We start from the raw sequence: 26,337 nt of genomic DNA on the forward strand, positions 1-26,337 counted from the left end.
TGCCAAACTCAGTTGTATCTGTTGCTGACATCCTGCTTGTCTAATTAAATTATAGCCTCAAATATTATTTATTTATAATTTTAAAAAATGTTTATTTACTTTGAGAGAGAGTGAGTGAGTGAGCAAGGGACGTGCAGAGAGAAAGAGAAAGAGAGAATCCTAAGCAGGCTCTGCACCGACAGCACAGAGCCCCATGTGGGGCTTGAACCCATTAACTGTGAGATCGTGACCTGAGCCGAAACTGAGTTGGATGCTTAACTGACTGAGCCACCCAGGCACTCCCACCTCAAATAAATTTTAAATGAGGGCATTAAAGTTTTCCTAAATTTTTTTTCAAAGACAATGTAGGAGAAAGTGTAGCAATTCACTTACAGATTGTTTCAATTTTTTTAAGTTTATTTATTTTAGAGACAAAGATTGCATGTGGGAGGGGAGGGCAGAGAAAGAGAGAGAGAGAGAGAGAGAGAGAGAGAGAGAATCCCAAGCAGGCTCAGCTCTGTTAGCCCAGAGCCCAACACAGAGCTCAGTCCCACAAACCATGAGATCATGACCTGAGCTGAAATCCAGAGTTGGACACTTAACCTACTGAGCCACCCAGGCGCTCCCAGATTCTGTTTCATTTGATTATTTTGGATTATCATGTCTTTTTAATTTCTTTCTTCCTTCCTTCCTTCCTTCCCTCCCTCCTTCTTTCCTTCCTTCTTCCCTTTCTTTCCTTCCTTCTTCCCTTCCTTCCTTCTTCCCTTCCTTCCTTCTTCCCTTCCTTCCTTCTTCCCTTCCTTCCTTCTTCCCTTCCTTCTTCCCTTCCTTCTTCCCTTCCTTCTTCCCTTCCTTCTTTCCTTCCTTCCTTCCTTCCTTCCTTCCTTCCTTCCTTCCTTCCTTCCTTTCTTCCTTCCACGCCCACTGTGGGGCTTGAACTCACAACCTTGAGATGAAGAGCTGCTTGCTCTACCAACTGAGCCATCCAGGCATCTGAGATTATCATGTCTTTTTATGGTTAAATTTTGAAAGATGTCAGCAGAGTTTTTGTTTTTAATGAATTTTGTTTTCCTGAATTTAGTCTATTTCCATTTTCCATCTTTGTAGACTCTTAAATTTGGAAGGCCCCTGGGTAATTCTCCCTCTGCCTCCCCTCCAGTGGAGGACCCTCACATCCCAGCTTTTTTGGCAGGTGGTCATCTAGCTTCTGCCAGAATCTTTTTCAAGACAGAAAGTTTACTATTCCCTAAAAGGATAGCACTCTAACTTTGATTATTGGTCCAGCTGTAATTTTGAAAGTTCTGAGACTGATTTTTTAAAGTTTTAAAACGGGTAACATCAGTCTTGCAGTTTTATACAAATGACTTTGTAAGTTCATCAGGAAATATTTTAAATATAACACTTCTGATTTCAAAACTTCATGAATCCTTAGAGGAAAATTGTAAGTTTGAATTGCATTCAAGTGAAGAGTAGAATGACAGAAGATTATGAGGGATTCCATAATCCTCATGAAAAAGTGAGCTCAGCACTTCAAATTTAAACTGTACTGTACAGCACTTCAAACTGTAGGTCTTCTTTGCAAAACAAAATTTTATTTTAGGGAAAAAAGCCTTTATTCTACTTCTGAACTCCCTAATAGTGGAGTTATTACTACTATCAGATTAAAAAATACTGTAATAGTAATATACTTAGAGAATAGAGATAGATTTGAGTGTCCCAATTTAAATATATCTATATTACTTTTTAATTTTTTATCATTTATTTATTTATTCATTCATTCATTCATTCATTCATTCTATTTATTTGTTTCTGAGAGAGGGAGAGCGCACGAGTGGGGAAGGGACAGAGAGAGAGAGAGGGAGACACAGAATCTGAAGCAGGCTCCAGGCTGTCAGCACGGAGCCTGATGTGGGGCTCAGACTCACAAAGTGTGAGATCAGGACCTAAACAGAAGTTGGACACCCATCTGACTGAGCCACCCAAGAGCCCTTATGTTACTTAAAAAAAAAAATTGTTACACACATCACAAAACAATGTTAGGATAAAATGAAACAATTTTATTTTTTCTTAATTTTTATTGATTTTTGAGAGAGAGAGAGCACAAACAGGGGACAGGCACAGGGAGAGGGAGACAGGAATCCTAAGTAGGCTCCAGGCTCCGAGCTATCAGCACAGAGCTCAACACGGGGCTTGAACCCATGAAATATGAGATTGTGACCTGAGCCAAAGTTGGATGCCCAACCGACTGAGCCACCCATGCACCTCTAAAATGAAAACATTTTAAACAAGACATCACATATAGTATTTAGTTGTCCCTTTTGTCTATTTGTATGCATATTGTTTTGTGCCTTTAATCAGTGTATAAATCAAGTTCTATTGTTTTCTCTTTCAGAGTGTATTTTATATAATCATCTGTGTTTTTACATTGTCATTATAATAATTAAGTCTCCTCTTTTGTTATGAATACTGTTAATATACTATCTTAATACAAAACTTTGCTATGATTTGTGCTGTTTCTCTATGATAAATTTGGTAATCGTATGAACTTTTTTATTTTGTTTAGGATTTCTCCAGTGATGATTCTAAGTTAGAATATAATGTAGATGCTGCAAATGGCATTGTTATGGAAGGGTATCTGTTCAAACGAGCCAGCAATGCCTTCAAAACTTGGAACAGGTAATATATTTCAAAAACTAGTGTTGATTTCCATAGTCTCAGTTTTCTGACCTTCCCTGTGATTTGGCCAACTCTTTCTTTCCTAATTCTTTAAATTCGCAGTCTACAATAGCATTTGTGAACCCAGTCCATTAAAGATAAGTCTCCCTTCTAAGAAAGGGAACCCTAAGAAGCAAGTGAAAAATGATAGCACTAATTCTAAAATCTAAAATTTAAGCAAAGTTTAAACCAGGAAGCACGAATTGTTTTCTCCTTTGGGTCCCTCTCTGTAAGATGTTTATATACATTTTAATTTAGTGTTTGCTTATGAATTTTTAAGCCAGATGATCCTGAGTTTTTGATCTTTTTAATAACTTTAACCAGGACTTTTAAGAAATGGGCTTGTTTTTAAATGTGAAGTGTGGTGCTCGCTTTGGCAGCACATATACTTGGTATGGTGTGTGTGGCAGTCGGGGCTCCTGTATTCTAAACTTGACAATGACCAAAAACTTGGCTTTCTTTTTCTTTTTCTGCTAAACTGATTTTTAAAAGATATCAATCCAGCAAATATCTGTTAAATATATATATTAAATATTTAATTATATTTTTCTGTGTATTAATCTAATAAAGTAAAATAATTTCAGACATTAAAGAATAAAAAAAGATTGTGTTGACTCAGGATTATACTTCCAAATAGTAGTGATTAGTCTTTTATTCAAGGATGCCTCCTTTTTGTTTTTGTTTTTGTTTTTGTTTTTGCAAAAAACTCCCCCAAAATAGAACTATTTTGTAATAATTGAGAGTAACATTAGGCTCTGGTGACTTGATTTACTAATATATTATTGGCTGAATGTGTTTATTTTATTTGCTACTTGAACAAGATGTAAATTCACTTGATGATAGAGAATATTATTTTCTTTTCTTAAAAAAAATGGACATTAGCAAAATAATAGAATTTTCTCGGTAAGTTTAATGTAGTATACATTTTTGCTAATTTAAATGGAAAACTATTATTCTTGCATATTTAAAATATTAAAATGGGCTCCCACTTACTTTGATTTCTTGGTGATGAGGTTATGTGGAAAAACATTCAGTGGTATTTTCAAATGTCAGTGATTCGTTGAGCCTTTCCCTAGCATTTGATATTGCCAGATATTTAAATGAATGGGGTGTGTTTTATTTGAAATAATTTTTCTTTATCTGAGAATGAATATAAACTGAAAAGTGATTATATATGATATTAAGCCATTTTGAATTATGTAGAACTTCTAAAATAATGTCTGAACCAGAAGGACCAACTAAGTGGTTTGGTTAGAAATAATATTTTTAACTATTATAAAGTGAAAATAAGAAATTAAAATTCTGTTTTCTAAGGTGTAAAAATTAAGACAATAATCTTTTAAGTTTTTCCTGACAAATTTCCATAGCTAGAATAGGAAATTAAAGTAAAAAATAGTGTGTCAAATTTTTGTAATAAAGAAAGATTTCTCAACCAGTATGGTTTCATGAGGTAATGTTAGAATTGAATTTTAACCTTCAGATTTCAAAACAACCTATTTAAAGTTTAACACAGTGAAAATACAATAAATCCATAGAACCTATACCATTATGTTAAGAAGAAATGAAATGATGTTCCATGGACTACTCCAATGAGAAATGATCTCAGACTTCAAAATGAAGCACAGTAAGTGTTAGTGGAAAATTGTATTGCCATTTAGGGCAATAGGAGAAAATTAATACTGATTTAAGCATGGACCTTTCATTTTTTTTAAAAAAAATCTTAATATTTATTTATTTTTGAGAGAGAGAGAGACAGAGACAGAGACAGAGAGCAAGCAGGGAAGGAGCAGAGAGACGGAGAGACAGAATCCGAAGCAGGTTCCAGGCTCTGAGCTGTCAGCACAGAGCCCAACGTGGGCTCAAACTCACAAACCATTGAGATCATGACCTGAGCCCAAGTTGGATTCTTAACTGACTGAGCCACCCAGGCATCCCATAAGCATGGACCTTTTGTTTTAATTTTTTGTTTCATGAATTCTATTAATTGGCATAGATAATAAAATGTAACTAACTAAAATCAAGTAGGGAATAACTATTAAATTCTGAATTGTAGACCTGTTATCTTCCACGTGGAAAGTGAGAGACCATGCCTTTGGAAATGAAGCTGCTTTTTAAAGGAGCTACCATCTAATTGTAGTGGGATGACATTATTGATGAGAATCATGGATCGTATTTCAACACCCTAAGTTTTAGTAAAGAAATGAAGGTGCAGAGAGATGGTTGCTCATTGATACGCAGCTGGTTTGTGAAAGACCAAGGCCCGAAACCTGGCATTTAAAAAAAAAATTTGCTATGGAAATTCCATATAAATTTGTGTTTTGATGAAACAATATGTCAAATATTTTAAAAATAGCTTAAAAACTTTTTAAAAACTTCCTAGTCTATTTACATTATTAGGAAAAATTATGGATAGCAAATTATTTCATTTTCATATGCCTTTGAAAAGATCATTTTCATGAAAATACTAGTAAAAAGGCAGTCTTCTAAGGAATATAGCATATAAACATTATATAAAAGTCTTCACAAAAACAAGAATCTAAATCTTGTAAGAGAAGTTTTAGATATTTTCTAGGTTATAGTTCAGTAACTGTGAAAGAGAGAAGAAAGAACTCTATTAAGTGTTATTTAGTGTATTCTAATGCTTTTCATTTAAAAAGCTTGGAATATATCTTAAATTTCTTACATGAAATTTACAAAAAATCTAATTTCAGGAAATATTTGCAAATACTTTCTCTTTACTTATATATGACTTTGGAGTCTGCCCTACTTCTCAAATTAGTGCTCGATCTAGCTTGTTAATATATTCTATTAGACTTGGAATAAAAGACTGCATTTGTAATATTTGTACCTTAACTTTAAAAATCTAGGATTCTAGCTATTCAAGCATAAAGATTTTTCTACCTACTGTTTAAGTATCTTCTTTACATTGTCTCTGGATTAGTTTTAGGGAACATTTTCTTTGTAGTCATTGTAGGGTACTAATTATATGATGACAAATTTGCCATCATCTATTGTTCATGGAATAGAGGCATGTAATATTTTCAGAGCCAACATTTATTTATTTAGTTAGTTAATAGGTTAGTTTTTATTTAAATTCCAGTTAGTTAACATACAGTGTAGTATTAATTTCAGATGTACAATTTAGTGATTCCACGCTTCATACAACACCCAGTGCTCATCACAAGTGCCCTCCTTAATAATTCCCATCATCTGTTTAAGCTAACTTTTTTTTTCTTTAAGCCAACTTTATTTATTTATTTATTTATTTATTTATTTATTTATTTATTTATTATTTTTTTTCTTTAAGCCAACTTTTAAAAAAGACTTCCTTCCTGAGGTAGATGCATTTGATTAGGAATTCCCAGGTAGTTTTAAAACCTGTCCTTGTGCTTCATAAAATCTAAATATCATTCTATAATTTGAAATTTAACTGAAGAAATCATATTTTGTGTGATGTGATTGAAAGAGTGTAAGCAGTGAGGGGTTTTATGTCTTATGTGAATTGTTGTGTTTGTTTCTGGTTGGTTGGTTTCAGGTTTCTAGTTTGTAGTGTCTCCTAAGATTTTTATATGTCTATAATATATATTTTTCTGAAGACATGTAAGACATACCAAAATTATCTTTCCATATCAGGCCATCTTCTCAATGTGGCAGCTTCACCTTAGGCTCAAATCAGTGCCAGATGGATTACTCGTACCTATATGTCTGTTGCTTTTTATGATAAATTTTGAAAAGATGAATGAAGTAGGAAAATAATTAAATACTAAGATTATTTAGTAGTAAGCTAGTAAAATGAATAAAGAAGCTGAATAATTACAAACTATGCTCAATCTTTGTTGAATGAGATAGAAAATATAACTAAAAGTATAAGATATATTATGCAGTGTCTTAAAGTACTCTAGATACTGCAGGCACAGATACATGTTTTATTTTTATTGGCTTTTTGTTACAAAATAAGAAGTGTATGTGTGTATTAAAGATACTCTTAAAAAAATGAAGATACTTGTGTGGCCTTCGAGTCTCTGCTATCATTGATGAAAAGGGGGAGAACAGGTGGGAGGTAGGTTTAGTTGGCTAATAATATTTTATAATCTTTGAAATTCTTAATTAGTGATCCAATTTTCCTTATGAAAAGTTTTCATTTGTTTCAGGTTTATGAAGATATATATATATATATATATATATATATGTATATATATATATAGTGATTATTTTCCTTAATTTTTTAGGAGCAACTTATTAAGATGAGGAAAAGTACTGTTTATATTTTATAGCTATCACCATAGAGGCATAAAAATAATAGTAGACATATGCCCAAGTGTACTAAGTCCTACAAGAACTATTTATACCATAATAATTGAAGAAAATTTTTGAATAATTCTGAAATGTTAGCATTTCAGAGTCATAAGAGTTGGAATTACCTGTGTAAATGCATACATGTATGAATTGAGAACAAAATGCAACAGATATTTTTGACTGTTTTGTTAGGTTATGAGCTTAAGCTTGTTTCTTTAATTCTTGCTTTATTTTCATATCATGCTAGTCCTTTGCTTATTTTGCACATTTGCGTTTTCATTCTTTTACCGCCTTTCCTTTATGTTTTAATCCTACCCCATTTTTTCACATGACAGGAAAAAGCCCGATCATATCAGGTACCAAATGGCTTCCTTCCCCTCATTCCTGCCTTACTCCAGTTTCCTCTTTGGCACGAGAAAGCTCATAATTAACCTGCATTTCAGTTGGATTACTTGCAATGGATATAATGTCTCATGTTTTAAATTGGGAAGGAAACATAAACATTATATTTGAGAAGTGGAATTATCCTTTCAATGCCCATCTTCTCAATTTGTTTTAATCTGGAAAAGAACATTTGATATATTTATAGATACCCAATGAAGATAATAGATTAGTAATATGAACGCCTTCATATCTTTTTTTTTTTTTTTAAGGGAAATAAGCTAGTAAATACTTTCCAAATTTTTAAACAATAACTAGGAATTGGCCTTTTTGGTAATAATCATATTAGTTAGAAAACAATTTTTTAAATGTTTATTTTTGAGAGAGAGACAGACGTAAGTGGGGAAGGGCAGAGAGAGAAGGAGACACAATCTGAAGCAGGCTCTAGGCTCTGAGCTGTCAGCACGGAGCCCAATGCGGACCTCGAACCCAGGAACCATGAGATCATGACCTGAGCTGAAGTTAGATGCTTAACTGACTGAGCCACCCAGGTGCCCCTCATATTAGTTTTATTGAAAGGAACCATTGTCAGTTTTTAGAGATTTAACATTTTGGTCTTTTTCCTTGGGAAAAATTAGATTGCATTTGAAAGACAGTAACCTTACATGCTCAAGCTTTAAATTTTGTTAAATATTCACCTATTTGACACATATATGAATATGTGCATAAATCTGTCATTTTTACAGTTTTAGCGAGAAAGCTTATACAGATTTAGAAGTTTGACTTTTACATTATATTCCTGGTTTCAAATACAGTTTGAGGACTAGTGATCAAACATGGTAAAAGACACTTGATTTATTTATTTATTTTTTCTTTTTTTTTCAATTTTTTTTTCAACGTTTATTTATTTTTGGGACAGAGAGAGACAGAGCATGAACGGGGGAGGGGCAGAGAGAGAGGGAGACACAGAATCGGAAACAGGCTCCAGGCTCCGAGCCATCAGCCCAGAGCCTGACGCGGGGCTCGAACTCACGGACTGCGAGATCGTGACCTGGCTGAAGTCGGACGCTTAACCGACTGTGCCACCCAGGCGCCCCTTGATTTATTTTTTAAATATATTTTTTCCTTTACCCCCTGTTTTGTTATCTGGAAGCTCTCATAGATATTTGAAAATCAATAATATCAAATTGTTCATGAATTTAGTACTTTGGTCTAAGATCTTTATTGAGTTAGTTCAATTTGGAATGGATATAAAGTGGTGTATTATTTTTCTTAATGAACCAAGTAAATTTTCCTTTTTCATTTTTTTTTTGTTTGTTTATTTATTTATTGAGAGAGAGAGAGAGAGAGAGAGAGAGAGAGAGAGAGTGACTATCCCAAGCAGGCTCCATGCTGTCAGCACGGAGCCTGACATGGGGCTCAATCCCACAAAACGTGAGATTACAGCCTGAGTTGAAATTAAGAGTCAGATGCTTAACTGACTGAGCCACCCAGGTGCCCCAAGAAAATTTCATGTATACAAATAGTTTTTTGGCTTTGTGGTCCGCATTTGAATTTTGTAGAATATAGTGTGTCAGCACAGTACTTTCTAAAGTTTGTCTTTTTTAATAGTTTGTCTTTTGAGGTGCCTCCCAATTACAGATAGTATGAGCTTGAAATATTAAGTATTTTATTCTATTCACTGGGTATGAACTGTCTCATTTTTCCTTTTATTAGAGATGTTAGTAATAACTAGGATTAATCTATAGGAGCAATTAAAAATTATATTCCATTTTACTTACTTGATTAAAGTTTTGATCAATGTAAATGAGTGTAGTTGGCTCTTTTGTCTTTTTTTTTTTTTAATGGCAGAGGAGGAGAGACAGTGTCATACGACATACAGATCTTAGTAATTGAATTTTTTTTCTAGTGAGGTACATTATGTTTTTGTTCCTTAGGAAATGTCAAAATTAAGATGAATTTATAGTGTCTTCCCTGAGTGTACAAAAAAATGCTGATGTGAGCAAGTCCCCCAGCAAAAGATAGATAGCAGGGGAACTGAGTTTCAGTAATACACATGATCTGAACAGTTAATGACCAGAGGAAGTGGTCTCTGACCAAAAAAGTTTTTATGTGCTGTTTTGTTATTTTTAGAGGTTATTATCCTAAGATACAGCAGTTGAAAAGAAATTCCTTTTTTAAAGACCTCAGAAGCATGAAAAGTTTCAGTGGCTATATGGGTGTTTTTCCATTGTGCAGTAAAATTAGTTTTTTATCAAATTCTATAATATGATCACTATACTATAAACCGTAAGAATTATTATTAGTATAGGTCACCCTACTTCGAATGATTTCTCACAGAACACTTTAGTCACTGTCACAGACTGTTTCCATTGCATGTCATCCCACATGGCAGGGCTGCACCATGTTATTTATTTACAGGTATTTCCTTTTAACATTTCTAACTAACCTTGTGTCCCAAAGCAAAGAAACCCTGAAGTTCTTCCTTTTCTGGCCTGCCTCTTGATGATTTGCATTTAGAGGCAACTCACTTGTTTTTAACTAGATGCTTATTTAACAGATCTCTATTTTAATGGTAAAGGTGATACCTTTTTTAAGTAGCAAGAAAGAAAACCTAACTATCTGTCTAGCTTAAAAATAGAAAAGCATCTAATCATTTTCTCAGCTTTGGAGAATTAACTTAATTTTTTAAAATAGAAATTCTCAATGTGTCTAAATACAATTTCCAGTGCTTTGCATTAGTATCAATGAAAAGGTAGAATCTCTATCTGCTAATAGATTAATAACTAATGTTTACAATAGAAATCATCTCACATTGAAACTAATTTTAAAACAATGACTCAAATAGTTTTACCTTTCATGCTTGATGATAATTTTTGCTTCCTTTTATGAATGGCTTTGGCTGTGATTTTTTTTTTTTGTAAGTCCTTAGGATCTTTTACTGTTTTAATAAATTAGAATTAGTCAGTATGCCATATATAGCTTAGCTTTTTCTTCTAAAGAAGATTGCAAGTAAATTGTTTGTGTAATAATTTATAAGAATGAGAAGAACAGTATAAATAGGTGAATCATTTTTAGTAATAACTGTGATTATTCTGCTTAGAAATATTTTATATTAAAGTGAGGTCAAGTGAATTGGCGATTATCTCTTGTTGGATATCACTTCTAAATTGATTTAATTTCTTGTTTTGGTTAACAAATCAAATGCTTGCTGAATTAGCTGCAGAAAGGTTGAAAACAAAGCACCATTTATTTCAGTGTTTTACTGTGTACAAATGGATAGTCTTATTTACAACATAAATTTCTTTTTACTTTATAATAGAAGCAGTTCTTTTGGGGGAAAGATTTTAGTTCTTTTTGAGTAACCTCAAACTAAAATTTTACTTTAAAACAATTATTTTTTCGTGATAGCATAAAGGATAACTGCTGTTATTAGGATATAAATTTCTGAGATAAAATGAATCAAAATACAGTAATCTTATTTTCCTAATCTGTGGTTTTAAAATTATTTAAAATTGTTCTTTACTTTCCATAATTATCTCATTGACATCAGTCTATATAAAACAAAACAAAACAATGTACTTCTCAAAACATAATTAACATAAACTGATTTTCTAGTGCTTTCCCAAATATTTTATTTCTAACAACTGACATAAATTATGTTTATGAAAACCTAATCTATTTTTATTTATTTAGACGCTGGTTTTCAATACAGAACAATCAGCTGGTATACCAGAAAAAGTTTAAGGTAGGTGCTTTGTTAATGAAGTGAAAGCCCAGTGAGTCTTCCGTTTTAGTTCTCTGTCTGTTCATCTTGTAAATACTCCTGCATGCAAAATTATCGTTCATTAGTCTTATGTTTAGGTGTGTGTAAGAGGACTCAAAAGTGGAAAGTATCAGTATCTCCTTAACAGCAGAGTGGTTTTGAATGCTGAATTCTTTAAAAAAAAATTTTTTTTTTAACATTTATTTATTTTTGAGACAGAGAGAGACAGAGCATGAACGGGGGAGGGTCAGAGAGAGGGAGACACAGAATCTGAAACAGGCTCCAGGCTCTGAGCTGTCAGCACAGGAATGCTGAATTCTTAACTTACAGTTTTGAGATGGGTGTTTCTGTGTCCCAGGATTATTACTTTTGTTTCTTCACGTTTCTTTGACCAGCAGTATGACAGGAGCAATACTGCCATTCCATAGTACTATTTTGATGCCGAAGGAAAGGATGCCTTTTAATAAATATCACCTTAGGGCCAAAGGTGATAATATGGAAATGTTAAAAAATGACATTAAAATGTTAGCTTGAAGTAATTGAAATAGAAACCTCTAAATTTGTTAATGTTGTTTTTATACATTTCTTTTCTTGAACCTTATTTTAAGGGTAAGGAATTTTTGTTTATCAGAAAGACATACTAAGATTACATGAGACTTGAGAATGTTAAAACTAATTAAGAAAAAAACTCCATTAGTTAATTGATGACCTGAATTTTACCTGTGAGTGTTTGTGAATGAAGTATACAACTGTACATTTTAAATACTCACTTTACTCTAGAGATACACGATCTGACATTTTGTTTGCTCGGTTTTGTGCTTGCAGGCTTATTCCACACAAGCCCTTTGTTCTAACTCATTAGTTCATGGTTTCTTCTGGTCTGATAAACTTGATTTTGAGTTTATATTTTTGTTAAGTACTAGAAAAATGATAGATTCTTTCTCATTTTCTTAGGTATTTAAAGAAGAATGTATATAGGCGTTTTTTTTTTTTTTTTTTTTTTTTTAGTTACTTAAGACTTGCCTATTAAAGTCTTCTTTTTTGAGGAAAGTAGCTTTTATTATATGTGAGGGGGGACCAGGAAAGTAATGGATATGAAAGAAAAAGGAAGAAAATTAAAATTTATAGGATGCTAACATTTATTGAGCACCTATTAATTAAATACCAAGTTTTAGATTAAGCTCTTTATATATATTTTCACTTAATCCTTGTACAGCCATTTTATGAAACACATAAAATTATGAACAGGACAGAGTTACCTTTATTAGTTGTATCTCTGTTGATAACTCCTATTTTTAATCTTAAATAAGATGAAATATAAATCTTTAAAATTCGACGACCCATTTATTCCAAGTAATATTTTTAAGTATGTTATTATCGGTAGTTGTGTTTAAAAACTAAGTTGATAAACCTGGGAGTTTTATTTGCTTATTGTAGGATAACCCCACCGTGGTAGTGGAAGATCTAAGGCTGTGCACAGTGAAACACTGTGAAGACATAGAACGACGTTTCTGCTTTGAGGTAGTCTCTCCAACAAAGTAAGTGGTTCTAAAGAATGAGAGTTCCTTTTGTGTTTGTATAGTTTGTCTTAAAGAACTTTACTGAGTAGAGAAAGATTTGGGTTTTACTTGTGATGTTATGTGTGCTAAAGAGGAACAAAGTGCTTTAAAGGTAAATTTTCATAATTAGTGATTACAAGTATTACAGTCAGATGTTTATGTAACCTCTACCCAGTATCATTTACTTTAAATTCCATAAAGATTATTGATGTAGCCATATGAAAATTTTTTAGCTGTCTTGATGATGAACTGAAGTCATATGTCAGATCAGTTTCTTTGATAATTATTTCATATTTCCAGCCTTGGTGTTATATTTGGTAAATTTAAAGTTTTTTTTTAAATGTACAGGAATTTGTCATTTTTTTTAAATAGGCGGTTTATTTTATATTTTATTGGTACCTTGATTTCTTCATGAATATACTCTGTCCTAAAGATAAATGAAATAAAATATTTCAGTGGAATTAACTTTTTGTTAGAAGATTATTAAATAGTGAAATAAATCTTATTATTATTTTGGGGGGTTAATTTAGTGTCTGAGAAAACAATGTTATTTCCTTTTAGAAGTTGTATGCTTCAGGCAGATTCTGAAAAACTGCGCCAGGCATGGATTAAGGCTGTTCAGACCAGTATTGCTACTGCTTATAGAGAGAAGGGTGATGAATCAGAGGTTAGTAAACAATACTGCAAAACAAAATGATACATTGCCATAAACTTTTAATTTTCATTGCAACATTATATGATTATAACATTCTTTCTTATGGAGGTTGAATTTTATAAGTGAATGGGGTTTTACTATTAGAATCTAATTTCAATTTCTCTTTGTTTCTCTTCACTTTATCAGTTTATTTCAACATATGTTTAATTCAGTATTTGAATATGTGTTCTAGATTGACGTAAGGTATTCTAAGATAAATATTTTTCCCCAAAATATTTTATTATTCTAATTAATAAAAATTAGTAAAAAATAAAAGAATAGTAATTAGTAAAAGTCAAAAAAGGAAAGCTCAGACTGTCTCTGGGTTGAAGTCTCCCTGGAGAAGATAAGCTGAATGTAGAGTCTTGGGTCCACATAGTCTGGTTTCAGCTTCCCAGTGATTTTACAGATTCTTATGAGCAAGAACACGAGTAAGTCTTGAGAAATGGAATTCGCCAATTCCTCTAGTAACTTCTTGAAAATGAGGTATTTGTGAATCCATCCATGTCTGAAAATGTCTTTATTTTATCCTCACATTTGTTTGATAGTTTCGTTGAGTGTGAAATTTTTATGTTGAAAATAATAATTCAGCCTGGGTGGCTGAGTCAGTCAAGCGTCCGACTTCAGCTTAGGTCATGATCTCATGGTTCGTGAGTTTGAGCTCCGCATCAGGCTCTGTGCTGATGGCTCGGAGCCTGGAGCCTGCTTCAGATTCTGTGTCTCCCTCTCTCTGTGCCCCTCCCCCACTCACACTCTGGCTTTCTCTCTCTAAAAAATAAATCAACATTTAAAAAAAAAATTAAATTTTTTCTTAATAATTTTAACAGCATTGTTTTTCTAGTTTCCAACATTGCTGTTGAAGTCTTTCGTATTACTGACCTCTCCAATTTTCCTGTTTTCTTTTTCTGGAATTTCTGGACTGATCTTATGATTTTCTTATTTTTGTGTGTGTTTTTGCTCTACATTCTGGAAGATTTTCTCAGTTAATCTCCAAAACCTTCTATTGAATATTTTAGTTCAGTCAGCACATATTAACTTTCCAGGAGTTTCTTTTTGTTTGCTGAATGTTTATACATGTAAAGCTGTCTTGTCTTCATTGATGCAGGGTTAGAGCTGTGGTTCTTAAACTTGGATGCACAGGATGATAACACACGGATTTTTAAAAAATCCCAATACATAGGTCCCACCCCAGAACAATTAAATGGAGTTGGGATCCAGGCATCAATATTTTGAAAAGCTTCCTAAATGATTTCCATGTACAGGCAATGTTGAGAACCATTGTGTCAGAGGTTTTTCTTGGCTATTTGGTAATCCGTTCTGGTTACAAGTGAAGGACTAAAAACCCCTTTGGATGCTCTAAGAATGTAGTTAGGAGTGTGTTGACTATAAGCCTCTCTGAAGTCTGGACCATTTGTTGAAGAACAACCAGCGTTAGGATCTTTGGAATCTTTTCAGTTGGTATGATTTCCCACAAAAGACTCACCAGTCTGCTTCCTAGGAGTCAGGGGTTCCTGGGAGCTAGTTGCTAGGGATCTCAGTATTCAGTGTGTATATGTTCATTTAATCCTCTGCCTTTCACCTTTCAGGTAAATCCCATCTAGAGACTCTTTGCTTTACTTCCTCAGAGAATAAAATAAACTCCTAGTCATTTGTGTTTATGTTAGCTTGAATTAATTTAAATAGAAACCTCTAAATTTGTTTCCCATAATGGCATAGAGTTGGGGAAAACACCTTGGGATCTGACTATTCCTTAAACAGTCATTTCTCCCTCTTTGATTCCCGTTTGCCTGGTTAACTGGTATAAATCCTTGAGCCCTTTGAGTATCGTGTAATGTAAATTGATGAACTCAGATTTTTTCTTTCAACCATCGTAAGATTTAGCCTTGGTCTGCTCAGTTACTGTTCATCCAGCTGTCTTCCAGCTTTCAGAATTTTGTTGCTATTATTTGCTTTTCTATTCTCCCTGTTCTTGTGGGCAAATGTCTTTCCCCCGCCCCCCCCTTTTTTTTTTAACTAAAAAGACAATAGCTTTCTAAAGTAGACTACAGTCCTTATTTCATTTCATACCTAGTAGTAATTTCTTAATATCTTCTATTACCCAGTCTATATTCAGATGTCCCCAGTTGTCCTAAAAATGCCTTTTGCAACCTATTTACAAAGTATGATCTTATCTATGACTGGGCATTGCATCTGGTTGTTATGTCCCTAAAGTCTTTCAGTCTAGAACAAGGCCTTTTTTTTCATGACAGTAACTTGCTGAAGAGAGGAGGTTAGTTCCTATAGAATTCCCACTGATACAGTTACATAATAGGTGATGTGTATACTTCACGTTGTAAAAGGAAAGACACAATACTTGGTTATCCAACCATTACTAATGCTAAGATCAGTCTTCTGTGTGAAAATGAAGTGAACACATTGGATTAGAGAGATGACAATATGACTCCTCCAGTGTAAAGTTACATTCCCTTTTCCCTAGTCTTTGTTACTTTGTGTAGTAAATCTATTTTGTGTTACGTTGGCCTCATAAGATCTAGTCCCCCATCAACCACTCATGTAATGGTTTTACAGATGAATTTGTGATTTCATTAGGAATTGCAAAATTATAATTTTCTAATTCTGTGATCCCATCTATATTGGTTAACTTGAATTCTTATGTTACATACAGCTTTTATTTATCAGCTGGAGTTATTTAGTTACTGTAATAAAATGCTTGATTTTTTTCTTTTAATTACCACATTTGGTTAGTTTATTAGCTATCTTAGGTGGGGACAGATAACTAATTTCTTGGGTATCATGAACTCATGGAAATTTGTAGGTACAATCGGTCCCAATTACAGTAATTACTCTTTTTTTACAAAGTTATTTGCGTATAGTTGACACACAATGTTATATTAGCTTCAGGTATAGAACACAGTAATCGGTACCTCTATCCATTATCCATTAACCATCTTCACTGTACAGTGTTATTCCCACACCATTGACTGTATTACCTGTGCTGTACCCTGCATCCCTGTGACTTACTCTTTCCATAGCTGGAAGCCTTTATCTCCCACTCCCCTTACTATTTTGCCCATTCCTCACCCACCATCCTTCTGGCAACCATCAGTTTGTTGTCTGTTTATAGGTCTGTTTCTTTACTTGTTTATCCATTTGTTTTGTTTTTTAGATTCTACATATATATGAAATCATATGTATTTTTCTCTGTCTGACCTATTTCACCTAGCATAATACCCTCTAGGTCCATCCATGTAGTTACAAATGGCAGGATCCCATCCCTTTTTGTGGCTGCATAATATTCCTGTGTGTGTGTGTGTGTGTGTGTGTGTGTGTGTGTGTGTGTGTATGTGTGTGTACACACGTATACATATTTTTATCCATTCATCTATCAGTAGATAGATGGGTTGCTTCCATATCTTGGCTGTTGTAAATAATGCTGTGGTAAATGTAGAGCTGCATATATCTCTTAGAATTAGTGCTTTCATTTTCTTTGGGGTAAATACCCAGTAGTGGGATTATTAGATCATATAGTATTCTATTCTTAATTTTTTGAGGAACTTCCATACTGTTTTCTACAGTGGCTGTACCGTTTACATTCCTACCAACCATGCACAAGGATTCTTTTTTCTCCGTATCCTTACCAACACTTACTATTTCTTGTCTCTTTGATTTTAGCTACTCTGACAGGTGTAAGGTGATAACCTCATTGTGGTTTTGATTTGCATTTCCCTGATGAGGCATCCATATTGGTAAGGAAGAAGTTAAACTGTCACTATTTGCAGATGACATGGTATTATACTTAGAAAACCCTAAAGATTTCACCAAAAAATTATTAGAAGTAATGAATTCAGTAAAGTTTTAGATACAAAGTTAATGTGCAGAAATTTGTTGTGTTTCAATATACTAATAATGAAATGGCAGAAAGAGAAATTAAGGAAACAATTTCATTTACAAATGTATGAAAAAGAATAAAATATCCAGGAATAAACTTTAAAAAAAAATGTTAATTCATTTATTTTGAGAGAGAGAGAGGGAGAGATGGAGAGAGGGATAATCCCAAGCAGGCTCCACGCTGTCAGAGCATAGCTTGAAGCAGGGCTCAAACTTATGAACCATGAGATTGTGACCAGAGCCAAAACTGAGAGTTGGACACTCAGCTGACCCACCCAGGCACCACACTCAGGAATAAATTTAACCAAGAAGGTGAAAGACCTGTATTCTGAAAACTATAAAACACTGATGAAAGAACTAGAAGAGAAGACAAATGGAACATTTTGACAATATTAATTCTTCCAATTCCATGCTCATGGATTGGAAGAATTAATATTGTCAAAATGTTCATACTACCCAAGGCAAGCTACAGATTCAGTACAGTCCCAACAGTCAAAATACCAACAGCAGTTTTCATGGAACTATAACAAATAATACTAAAATTTGTGTTGAATCGTAAGAGATCCTGAATAACCAAAGCAGTCTTGTGAAAGAACAACAAAAGTAGAGGTTATCAATTCCAGATTTCAAGATATACTACAAAGCTGTAGTAATCAAAACAGTATGGTACTGGCAGAAAAATAGACAATGCATCAGTGGAACAGAATAAAGAGCCCAGAGATAAACTTATGCTTCTATGGTCAATTAATCTATGACAAAGGAGACAAGAAAATATACAATGGGGAAAATACAGTCTCCAATAAATTGTGCTGGTAAAACTGGACAGCTACATGCAAAAAAGAATGAAACTGGACCATTTTCTTACACCATACACAAAAATAAACTCAAAATGGGTTAAAGACCTAAATGTGAGACCTGAAATAATAAAACTCCTAAAAGAGAACATAAACAGAAATTTCTTTGACATTGGCCATGGCAACATTTTTCTAGATAGGACATATATCCTAAGGCAAGGAAAAGAAAAGCAGAAGCTAACTGAAACTACATCAAAATTGAAGGAAACCATCACAATTGAACGAAACCATCAGCAAAATAAAAAGGCAACCTACTGAATGGGAAAAGATATTTGTAAATGATATATCCAATCAGGGATTAATGTCTAAAAAATATAAAGAATTTATACAATTTGACACCAACCCCCCCCAAAAAAAACAAAAACAAAAACAAAACCCCACAAATAATACGATTAAAAATGGGCCGAGGGCTTGAATAGGCTTTTTTTCCAAAGAAGGCATACAGATGGCCAATATCAGTATTTACTCTTCTTAATGTTCGGATTACCACAACTTTGTCCAATAAGGGCTGAGGATAATGCCTTTTATTATCCTTTCTGGCTTTTAGCGAAGTTTTGAGAGGGGACAAAATTACATGTATATCCATATCATCCTGATGAAGAAGCTAGTGGCATTGCTGAAATACCTGTGTAATGAAAAATCATACACTATAAATTCTAAGGATTACAGGAAAAATAGGGCTAGGGCTGCCCTAAAAATCTGTAAATTCATAACTAGAATACTTTCAGGAACTTTAGAATCTCAGTAAAAAATATTAGAACAATTAAATTCATAATAAATTAATACTACAGTATAGATAGGAGTTAACTTTAAAAATTAATGAAGATAGGGGCACCTGGGTGGGTCAGTTGGTTAGACGTCCGAGTTTTGATTTTGGCTCAGGTCATGATGTCACGGTATGTTGGACTGAGCTCCACATCAGGCTCTGTGCTGACAGTGCGGAGCCTGCTTGGGATTCTCTCTCTCCCTCTCTCTCTCTGCCCTTCCCTTGCTCATGCATGTGCTCTCTCTCTCTCTCTCAAAATAAATAAACTTAAAAAAATTGATGAAGATAACTTAATGGAAGGGTACAGAAGGTTGAGACTACTGAGTTTTGGTGACAAAGGCAAAACACATAAAGATCAGAGAGAATGAGTATAATACACACTTTTGAGTCCAAGCACATGGACAAAATGATCCAAGAAGGAGAATAGGGGGATGGGTGTCATGTTTATTCTTGTGTTCCTGGAGGTAGCTGCCCCAGGTTCTGCTGTGCAGTGTACTTTGCTCTCAGCTTCTCTAATTTGGTGCAAAAAATTAACTTATAGAGGAAGATTGGGAATGAGCCAAAAAGGTTTCTGTATTGTATTGACATCTTTTTCCTATGTGATAATTGCTTATGAGATAATTCACATTCTTGAACATGTTCTAATAATACAGATTTTAAAAAATTTTTGAAATAATTTCAAACTTACAGAGAAGTTCCAAATGTTGTACAATAACTTTACCCCCAAACTATTTCAGAGTGAGTTTCTAACTTGGTGCCCCATCACCCATTATTACTTTAGTGCTATTTCCCACACCCTAGGACATTGTCCTATAAAAACCATGGTACTGCCATCATAATCAGGAAATGAACATTCAAATATGGCTACCATTTAATTCCAGACGTCTTTAACAATTGTCCCAGTAATGTTTTTTTACAGCAGAAAGATTCAGTCCAGAAGCACAGGTAATATTAGTTGTCAGAGCTCTTTAGTTTCCTTCCTTCAGGAATAGTCCCTCAATCTTACTTTGACCTTCTTGACCTTGGTAGTTTTCAAGGTAACAAGCTAGTTATTTTGTAGAATGTCCTTTAATGTGAGTTTATCCGATGCTTGCTCGCAAGATTATGCATCTTTGGAGGTGTATTATATAAATGATGCTGTGTTTTTCTCACTGCATTCTCAGGTGACACATAACTTTGTCCCATTATTGGTGATGTTAACTTTGATCACTTGATTAAGGTGGTGTCTGCTAGGCTTCTGTACTGTAACATTCGCTTGGTAGGTAAGAAGTATTTGTAAGGGGAGGTTCTTTGAGACTATGTGAATATTTTTTCCTCATTAAACTTTAATTATTTATTTATTTAATTATTTATTATTTATTTTTTTAAGCTTTTTTTTAAGCTTTAATTTTTTTTAATTTAATTATGTCAGTATAGTTTTTTCAATGTATTATAATCCATTACTATCATTATTTGTTTTATTGTTTGAATTGGCCCAAACTGGGCCAGTGGAACGCTGGCTTCTATATCCTTTTGGTATGTTCTTATCATGTCTTAGTTCAGTCTGAGTTCCTCCTTACTTTCTAGCATGATGAGACGTTCCAGGTTCATCTTGCACTTTCTCTGCACCAGTGCTAATTCTCCAAAGAGTCCTAGTTCCTTTTGGTGGTGAATGGCTTTTAGAAACCAAGATAAAGGAATATATGTATGTATGTACACATATACACGTTTACATCTGTATTTCTTTATATATCTGTTTATACTGAAAACCATTAGTATGCCTCTTGTTTTCTCCAGTTCTAATCACACACAACAGGCTTTGTTCTAATTCTCTCCCTTTCCATATAAATAACCCTTATTCTGCAGTGAGAAAAATATGGCTCACTTTTATTTTTAACATGTTTACTTATATGATCAGTCCCCCTGTATGTAACCAACATCCTTTCTTTGCTGCCACCTGCCCCTACTCAGGCTCTGGACCCTCACACCAGTGCCTTCTTCTCCCTCCTCAGGCTCTCACTTCCCTTGCTGGGAATATAATTATAATTATGTAATTGATTTGGGAGCACCTGGGTGGCTCAGTCAGTTAAGCGTCTGACTTCGGCTCAAGTCATGATCTTGTGGTTCATGAGTGTGAACCCAGCATTGGGCTGTCTGCTATCCGCACAGAGCCTGCTTCAGATCATCTGTCTCCCTCTTTCTGCCCCTCCCCCACTCACTCTCTCCCAAAAATAAACATTAAAAAAATAATTATTTAATTGATTTGTTCTTTAGTAAAACGACATATGATTTCCAGTTATTCACTGCAGTAATTGAAACAACTTGCTTGCAGTTCATTGAATACCTTGGAAAATTCTGGTATAAAATAATATTAATTTTATTCTTGAGTATTAATAGTTTTGTGTTTATTCCATCCGTCTCTGGTTCTGCATGTTAAATAAGTGTTTCCCTTTCTCTTTGCCCTCATATCTTATACACATGTTCCTTTGTCACTTATTTTATATATAATACATATATATGAATATTAAATAGAAAATAAATGTAAATATTTATTTATATAAATATATATATTATTTCCAATGCTTGTGTTTCTTCTGACAAGACTAAATGCCAATTGATGGAGCTAGCTGTATCTTTTTATCATTAAATCTGTAATGCCTAGAATAGTGCCTGGCTTAGGCTCATAATAAGCCCTCAATTTATTGATTGGAAGGTTTTGTTTGGAGCATGTAATGTGCAGCATAGTATTAATCTTTTTTTTTTTAAACAAATAATTCTTAATTCTTTTAGAAGCTGGATAAGAAATCATCTCCATCCACAGGAAGCCTGGATTCTGGAAATGAGTCAAAAGATAAATCGTTGAAAGGAGAAAGTGCACTGCAGCGAGTCCAGTGTATCCCTGGCAATGCCAGCTGTTGTGACTGTGGTCTGGCGGACCCACGGTGGGCCAGCATCAACCTGGGCATCACCCTGTGTATCGAGTGTTCTGGGATTCACCGGTGGGTAGGCCTACACAGGGTGAGAGACTTCTTTTGGATAAACACATAGTAAATTATTGTGTCCCATTGGTTAGGGGGCCTTTTCCACTTGCCTTAATTTGACTGCCATTTGTATATTTGTACCTTTTGTAGAGTGGATAAAATTCTGGTTTGCGGAGTGCTTTAGAGGATTTTGTTTTACCATTTACCATTTAAGGACTCTCCTTATTTACATACATGTTGAGGGCTGTATTAGCGACTATATTCCATTAAAAGAGACAAGTAATTTGCATATTATGCAAATAGAGACTTGATGGTTTTGTATATTAATATAGTCTTTTTTTCCCCCTACTTAGGAGTCTTGGAGTTCATTTTTCAAAAGTACGATCTTTAACTTTAGATACCTGGGAGCCTGAACTTTTGAAGGTAAAATAAAATACTTGCTTAAAAATATTTCAGATTTTCACATAAAATGACAGGATTTTAGAATCTTGATTTACGAAATGTATGAGTTTCTAGGGGTGGCTTAGGTGGCTTAGTTGGTTAAGCATCCCTCTCTTGATCTCAGCTCAGGTCATGAGTTCAATTCTGTGTTGGGCTCCACTGGATATGGAGCCTACTCAAAAAAGAAAGAAATAGGGGTGCCTGGGTGCTTCAGTCAGTTAAGCGTCTGACCCTTGATTTTGGCTTGGGTCACCATCTCATAGTTTGTGAGTTCTTGAGCCCCACTTTGGGCTCTGTGCTAACTGAGCAGAACCTGTTTGAGATTTTCTCTCCCTGTCTCTGCCCCTTCCTGGCTGGCAGGCGTGTGTGTGCACACTCTCAAAATAAGTAAATATTTGTTTTAAAAACAAATAAATAAATAAAATGTATGAGTTTCTCCATGCTAACAATAAATTGTATTGGAACGCATCTGAGGCTATTTTAGCAAATCTGGTGTTTTCTTTTGGGTTTTTTTTAAGAATCGCTAAGTTTATGTAACGCTCTTAACTGCAAATCACTTCATCTTTTAAGGAAAACACATTCCTACGTTTTTATGTTTTCTCAAAGAATGATCTTCAATTATGTGCCTTAATTTTAATCCTTTATAATTATATCAATTTTTGTTAAAAGTATAAGATGTACTAGTGCACTCCCTAATGGATTGGTGTAGCATGTTGTTATCATTGAGCCATTTTAGCATAGGACCTTTTACAAATTTACATTTCTCAAGATAAGTGGTCCAACTAAGACATCCTTTATCCTTGTGTAAGGACTCATATCTATGGAAATGCCGTAAGTAATTTAAATCACAACTGGGTTTCTGGTAAGATTTATAAAACTCATATATTGGTTAATGATATATTCCTTTTAATTCCCATCATTTGGTTTACCATATTGTAGAAAAATATATATTCATTTAGAGATTATGGTATATTCTGCATTTACTTCTGTCTGAAAATTGTGTTCTTTTTTTTAATGTTTGTTTTATTTTTGAGAGAGACAGAGAGACACAGTGGGAGCGGGGGAGGGGCAGAGAGAGAGGGAGACACAGAATCTGAAGCAGGCTCCAGGCTCTGAGCTGTCAGCACAGAGCCCGATTCGGGCCTGGAACTCACAAACCACGAAATCATGACCTTAGCTGAAGTTGGACACTTAACCGACTGAGCCTCCCAGGCGCCCCAAAAATTGTGTTCTCAATGTACTTGTATTTTTATTTTAATCCATAGATAAACTGGTGATCCTCTCAATTATGTAAAGTACAAAAAAAATCTGCTTTGTGGAATTATTGTGTAAACATCTGGATGAAAGTGATAAATTAGTTGCTAAGGTAGAGCCCTAATTAGATAGATTGTATTAATTGTTATGAATTCAAAGGAGAAGAAAGTGGGGGAATGAGAGGTAGAAATCTAATTTCTGCATCAGTTTTGTAGATGTGAACTTATTAATAAGTTCAATTTTTAAAATTTGGCTGAAACATAGCTAGCTGTCTGGTACATTAAAAAAATAATTGAGGGGCACCTGAGTGGCTTAGGCAGTTGGGTGTCCGACTTTGGCTCAGGTCATGATCTCATAGTGCGTGAGTTTGAGCCCCGCGTCGGGCTCTGTGCTGACAGCTCAGACAGGAGCCTGCTTCGGATTCTGTGTCTCCCTCTCTCTCTGCTCCTCCCCCACTCGTGCTCTGCCTCTCTGTGTCTCAAAAATAAATTAAAAAAAAACATTAAAAATTTTTTTAAAAAATTGAAAATTTTAAACAAAATATTTTGCAATTCTTTTTTTTTTTTTTAACTCCATTTATTTATTTTGAGGTGGGGGGATGGGAGGAGAGAGAGAATCCCAAGCAGGCTCTGCGCTATCAGCACAGAGCCAGATGAGGTGGGGCTTGATCTCACGAATCCTGAGATCATGACCTGAGCCGAGATCAAGTGGCAGATGCTTAACCGACTGAGCCACCTTGGTGCCCCATTTTGCAATTCTTATATATAAAATATAAAGAGAAAATAGTGTACTTCCATTTTGAGGTGTTTAAAACTTAACCTGTTTGGCCTCAATCTTCTTTTTTCATTTAATTTACCAAGCATTGTGAATAATCTGCAGCATTGTGCTAGCCGTAGTTGAGGGACGATGAGTGAGGAGAGACCTTTTCCTGTATTAGTGGCAGTCTTCTAGGGGGAGGTATTCTGGTAATAGCAAAATGATGATATTGCTCTTACTTCCTTGTCTCATTTTGTTTTAACTTCAAACTTTGTGGGATCAGCATTTGCAGAACAGCAAAAGGAATGAGTTAGCTGTATTTGCTTTAAGGACTGTTACAGTATTTTTAGGAATTTGTACCTTATTTTCCTATTTTCCTGCCAAACAGCTTATGTGTGAATTGGGAAATGATGTTATAAACCGAGTTTATGAAGCTAAAGTGGAAAAATTGGGAATAAAGAAACCACAACCAGGACAAAGGTACTAATTTCAATTGTCTCCATGTGTTACCCTTTTATTTTTCGTAAGCAGGAGTATAGCTATGATTTTATTTCACTATAACTGATACGTAATATTGAGACAGACTGTTTAGAAGAGAGCATTACTGCTTCTGTTAAAATACGGCAATCTTGGGGCACCTGGGTGGCTCAGCTGGGTAAGTGTCCGACTCTTGGTTTCGGCTCAGGTCCTGATCTCATGCTTTGTGAGTTTAAGCCCCATGTTGGGCTCTGCACTGACAGCATGGAGCCTGCTTGGGATTCTCTCTTTCTGCCCCTCCCCTGCTGTCTGTTTGTCTGCCTGTTTCTCTCAACATAAAGTAAAGAATTAAAAAAAATTTTTTTTAAAAAGATGGCTATCTCTTTCTTGGGTATGTGTTAGATAATTATTTGTTATTGATTAGATAATAAACTATAGTCTCCAGATGACAATCTCAAAAATTAAGTCTCTACATAGACTATAAAAGCTCTTAGCAGTTAAAGTAGACCAATTCTGTTATTGGCAGGGGTTTAAAAAGAGATAATCTGTTCATTAATGTCTCTAAGGATCAAGTTTCTATTACCAACAGTGAATAATTTTACATTGTTTAACTTAGTACAGTAAATATCTGTGAAACACATACTTAATAAATGGCATTATGATGTTAAAGAATTAAAGGTGAAAGGGTAGCTTCTGGTAGGGGAGAGTACTTAGTTGCTATGTTTGAATTATACTTCTAATTCTATATGTGGAGGCTCTTTGAATGAAGTGGCTAAGAGTGCCTTCAAGGTACATAGTTAATTTTTATTGTTGATGTTGCTTTTAGTTTTCATGGTTCTTTATTTTTAGCACTAAAATTTTATTTGCCATAATCCTATGTTGGGATTTTATGTTTGACTAAATCTGTATGTATAATCAATACTATTTTAAAGTTATTGTTGTCTGCACTAATATCATTTAAATGAGATTATTTGGTAAAGCATGGCTGAGTTATTTCAGACCTTGAAATATCCTTCTATTTCAGCCAAAGACTTAACCATTTCAAAAGGATATAAGTAAGAAAAGGTATAAAACAGACTTGGTATTTTATGATTGTATCATAAAGTTTAAAATGTGACATATTTGCTTCCTCCTTAGTTAGGAATGCTGTTGTTTTAAAGTAGTTGTCTTAGGAAAAATTATGGCCATCAATAGTGATAGTTCAGTATGTGACATTATCTATTGCAGTAAAATGAAATTAATTTCCATAAATTTTTATAGTTTTCTTGGTAATGGTTTTCATTTTGTAAAAAGCACAAGGGAACATGTATAGAAATGAAAGAGCACAGAAATTAAGAGAATAGAGAGTGCCATGTTTATACTTGTGATTTTTCGTTTAGTCTATTGTTTGTATTTCATTTGAACATGAGATCGTAAGTTATTAAATATTTGGAAGGGAAATATGTTGCATAATGTCACAAATTTAGTTTTAACTTGTAATACATTTAGTGACTTTTTTTGAGATATTCAATATATAATGGCTTCTTTTCAGCCATACTAAGAGATTAAGCA

At 34.1% G+C, this 26,337-nt stretch overlaps 1 protein-coding gene across 9 annotated transcripts in view; it reads left to right on the forward strand.

The window, feature by feature from the left end:
* The window catches only part of ACAP2 (ArfGAP with coiled-coil, ankyrin repeat and PH domains 2), a 151,849-nt gene that overhangs the window by 111,749 nt on the left and 13,763 nt on the right, over positions 1-26,337 (forward strand). For 6 of the 9 annotated variants that reach the window (XM_040484928.1, XM_040484924.1, XM_040484925.1 and 3 more), the window contains 8 exons: positions 2,543-2,655; positions 7,326-7,346; positions 11,068-11,119; positions 12,575-12,675; positions 13,258-13,363; positions 21,668-21,876; positions 22,212-22,281; positions 24,698-24,789. In XM_040484928.1, the coding sequence (XP_040340862.1) occupies positions 2,543-2,655; positions 7,326-7,346; positions 11,068-11,119; positions 12,575-12,675; positions 13,258-13,363; positions 21,668-21,876; positions 22,212-22,281; positions 24,698-24,789 (764 nt within the window). The remainder of the gene's footprint in view (positions 1-2,542; positions 2,656-7,325; positions 7,347-11,067; positions 11,120-12,574; positions 12,676-13,257; positions 13,364-21,667; positions 21,877-22,211; positions 22,282-24,697; positions 24,790-26,337) is intronic. The other 3 variants (XM_040484926.1, XM_040484927.1, XM_040484932.1) reach the window with 1 other exon arrangement.

The sequence above is a fragment of the Herpailurus yagouaroundi genome, unplaced genomic scaffold (assembly GCF_014898765.1).
Source record: "Herpailurus yagouaroundi ecotype Mexico unplaced genomic scaffold, PumYag 162, whole genome shotgun sequence".
Taxonomy (NCBI): Eukaryota; Metazoa; Chordata; class Mammalia; order Carnivora; family Felidae; genus Herpailurus; species Herpailurus yagouaroundi.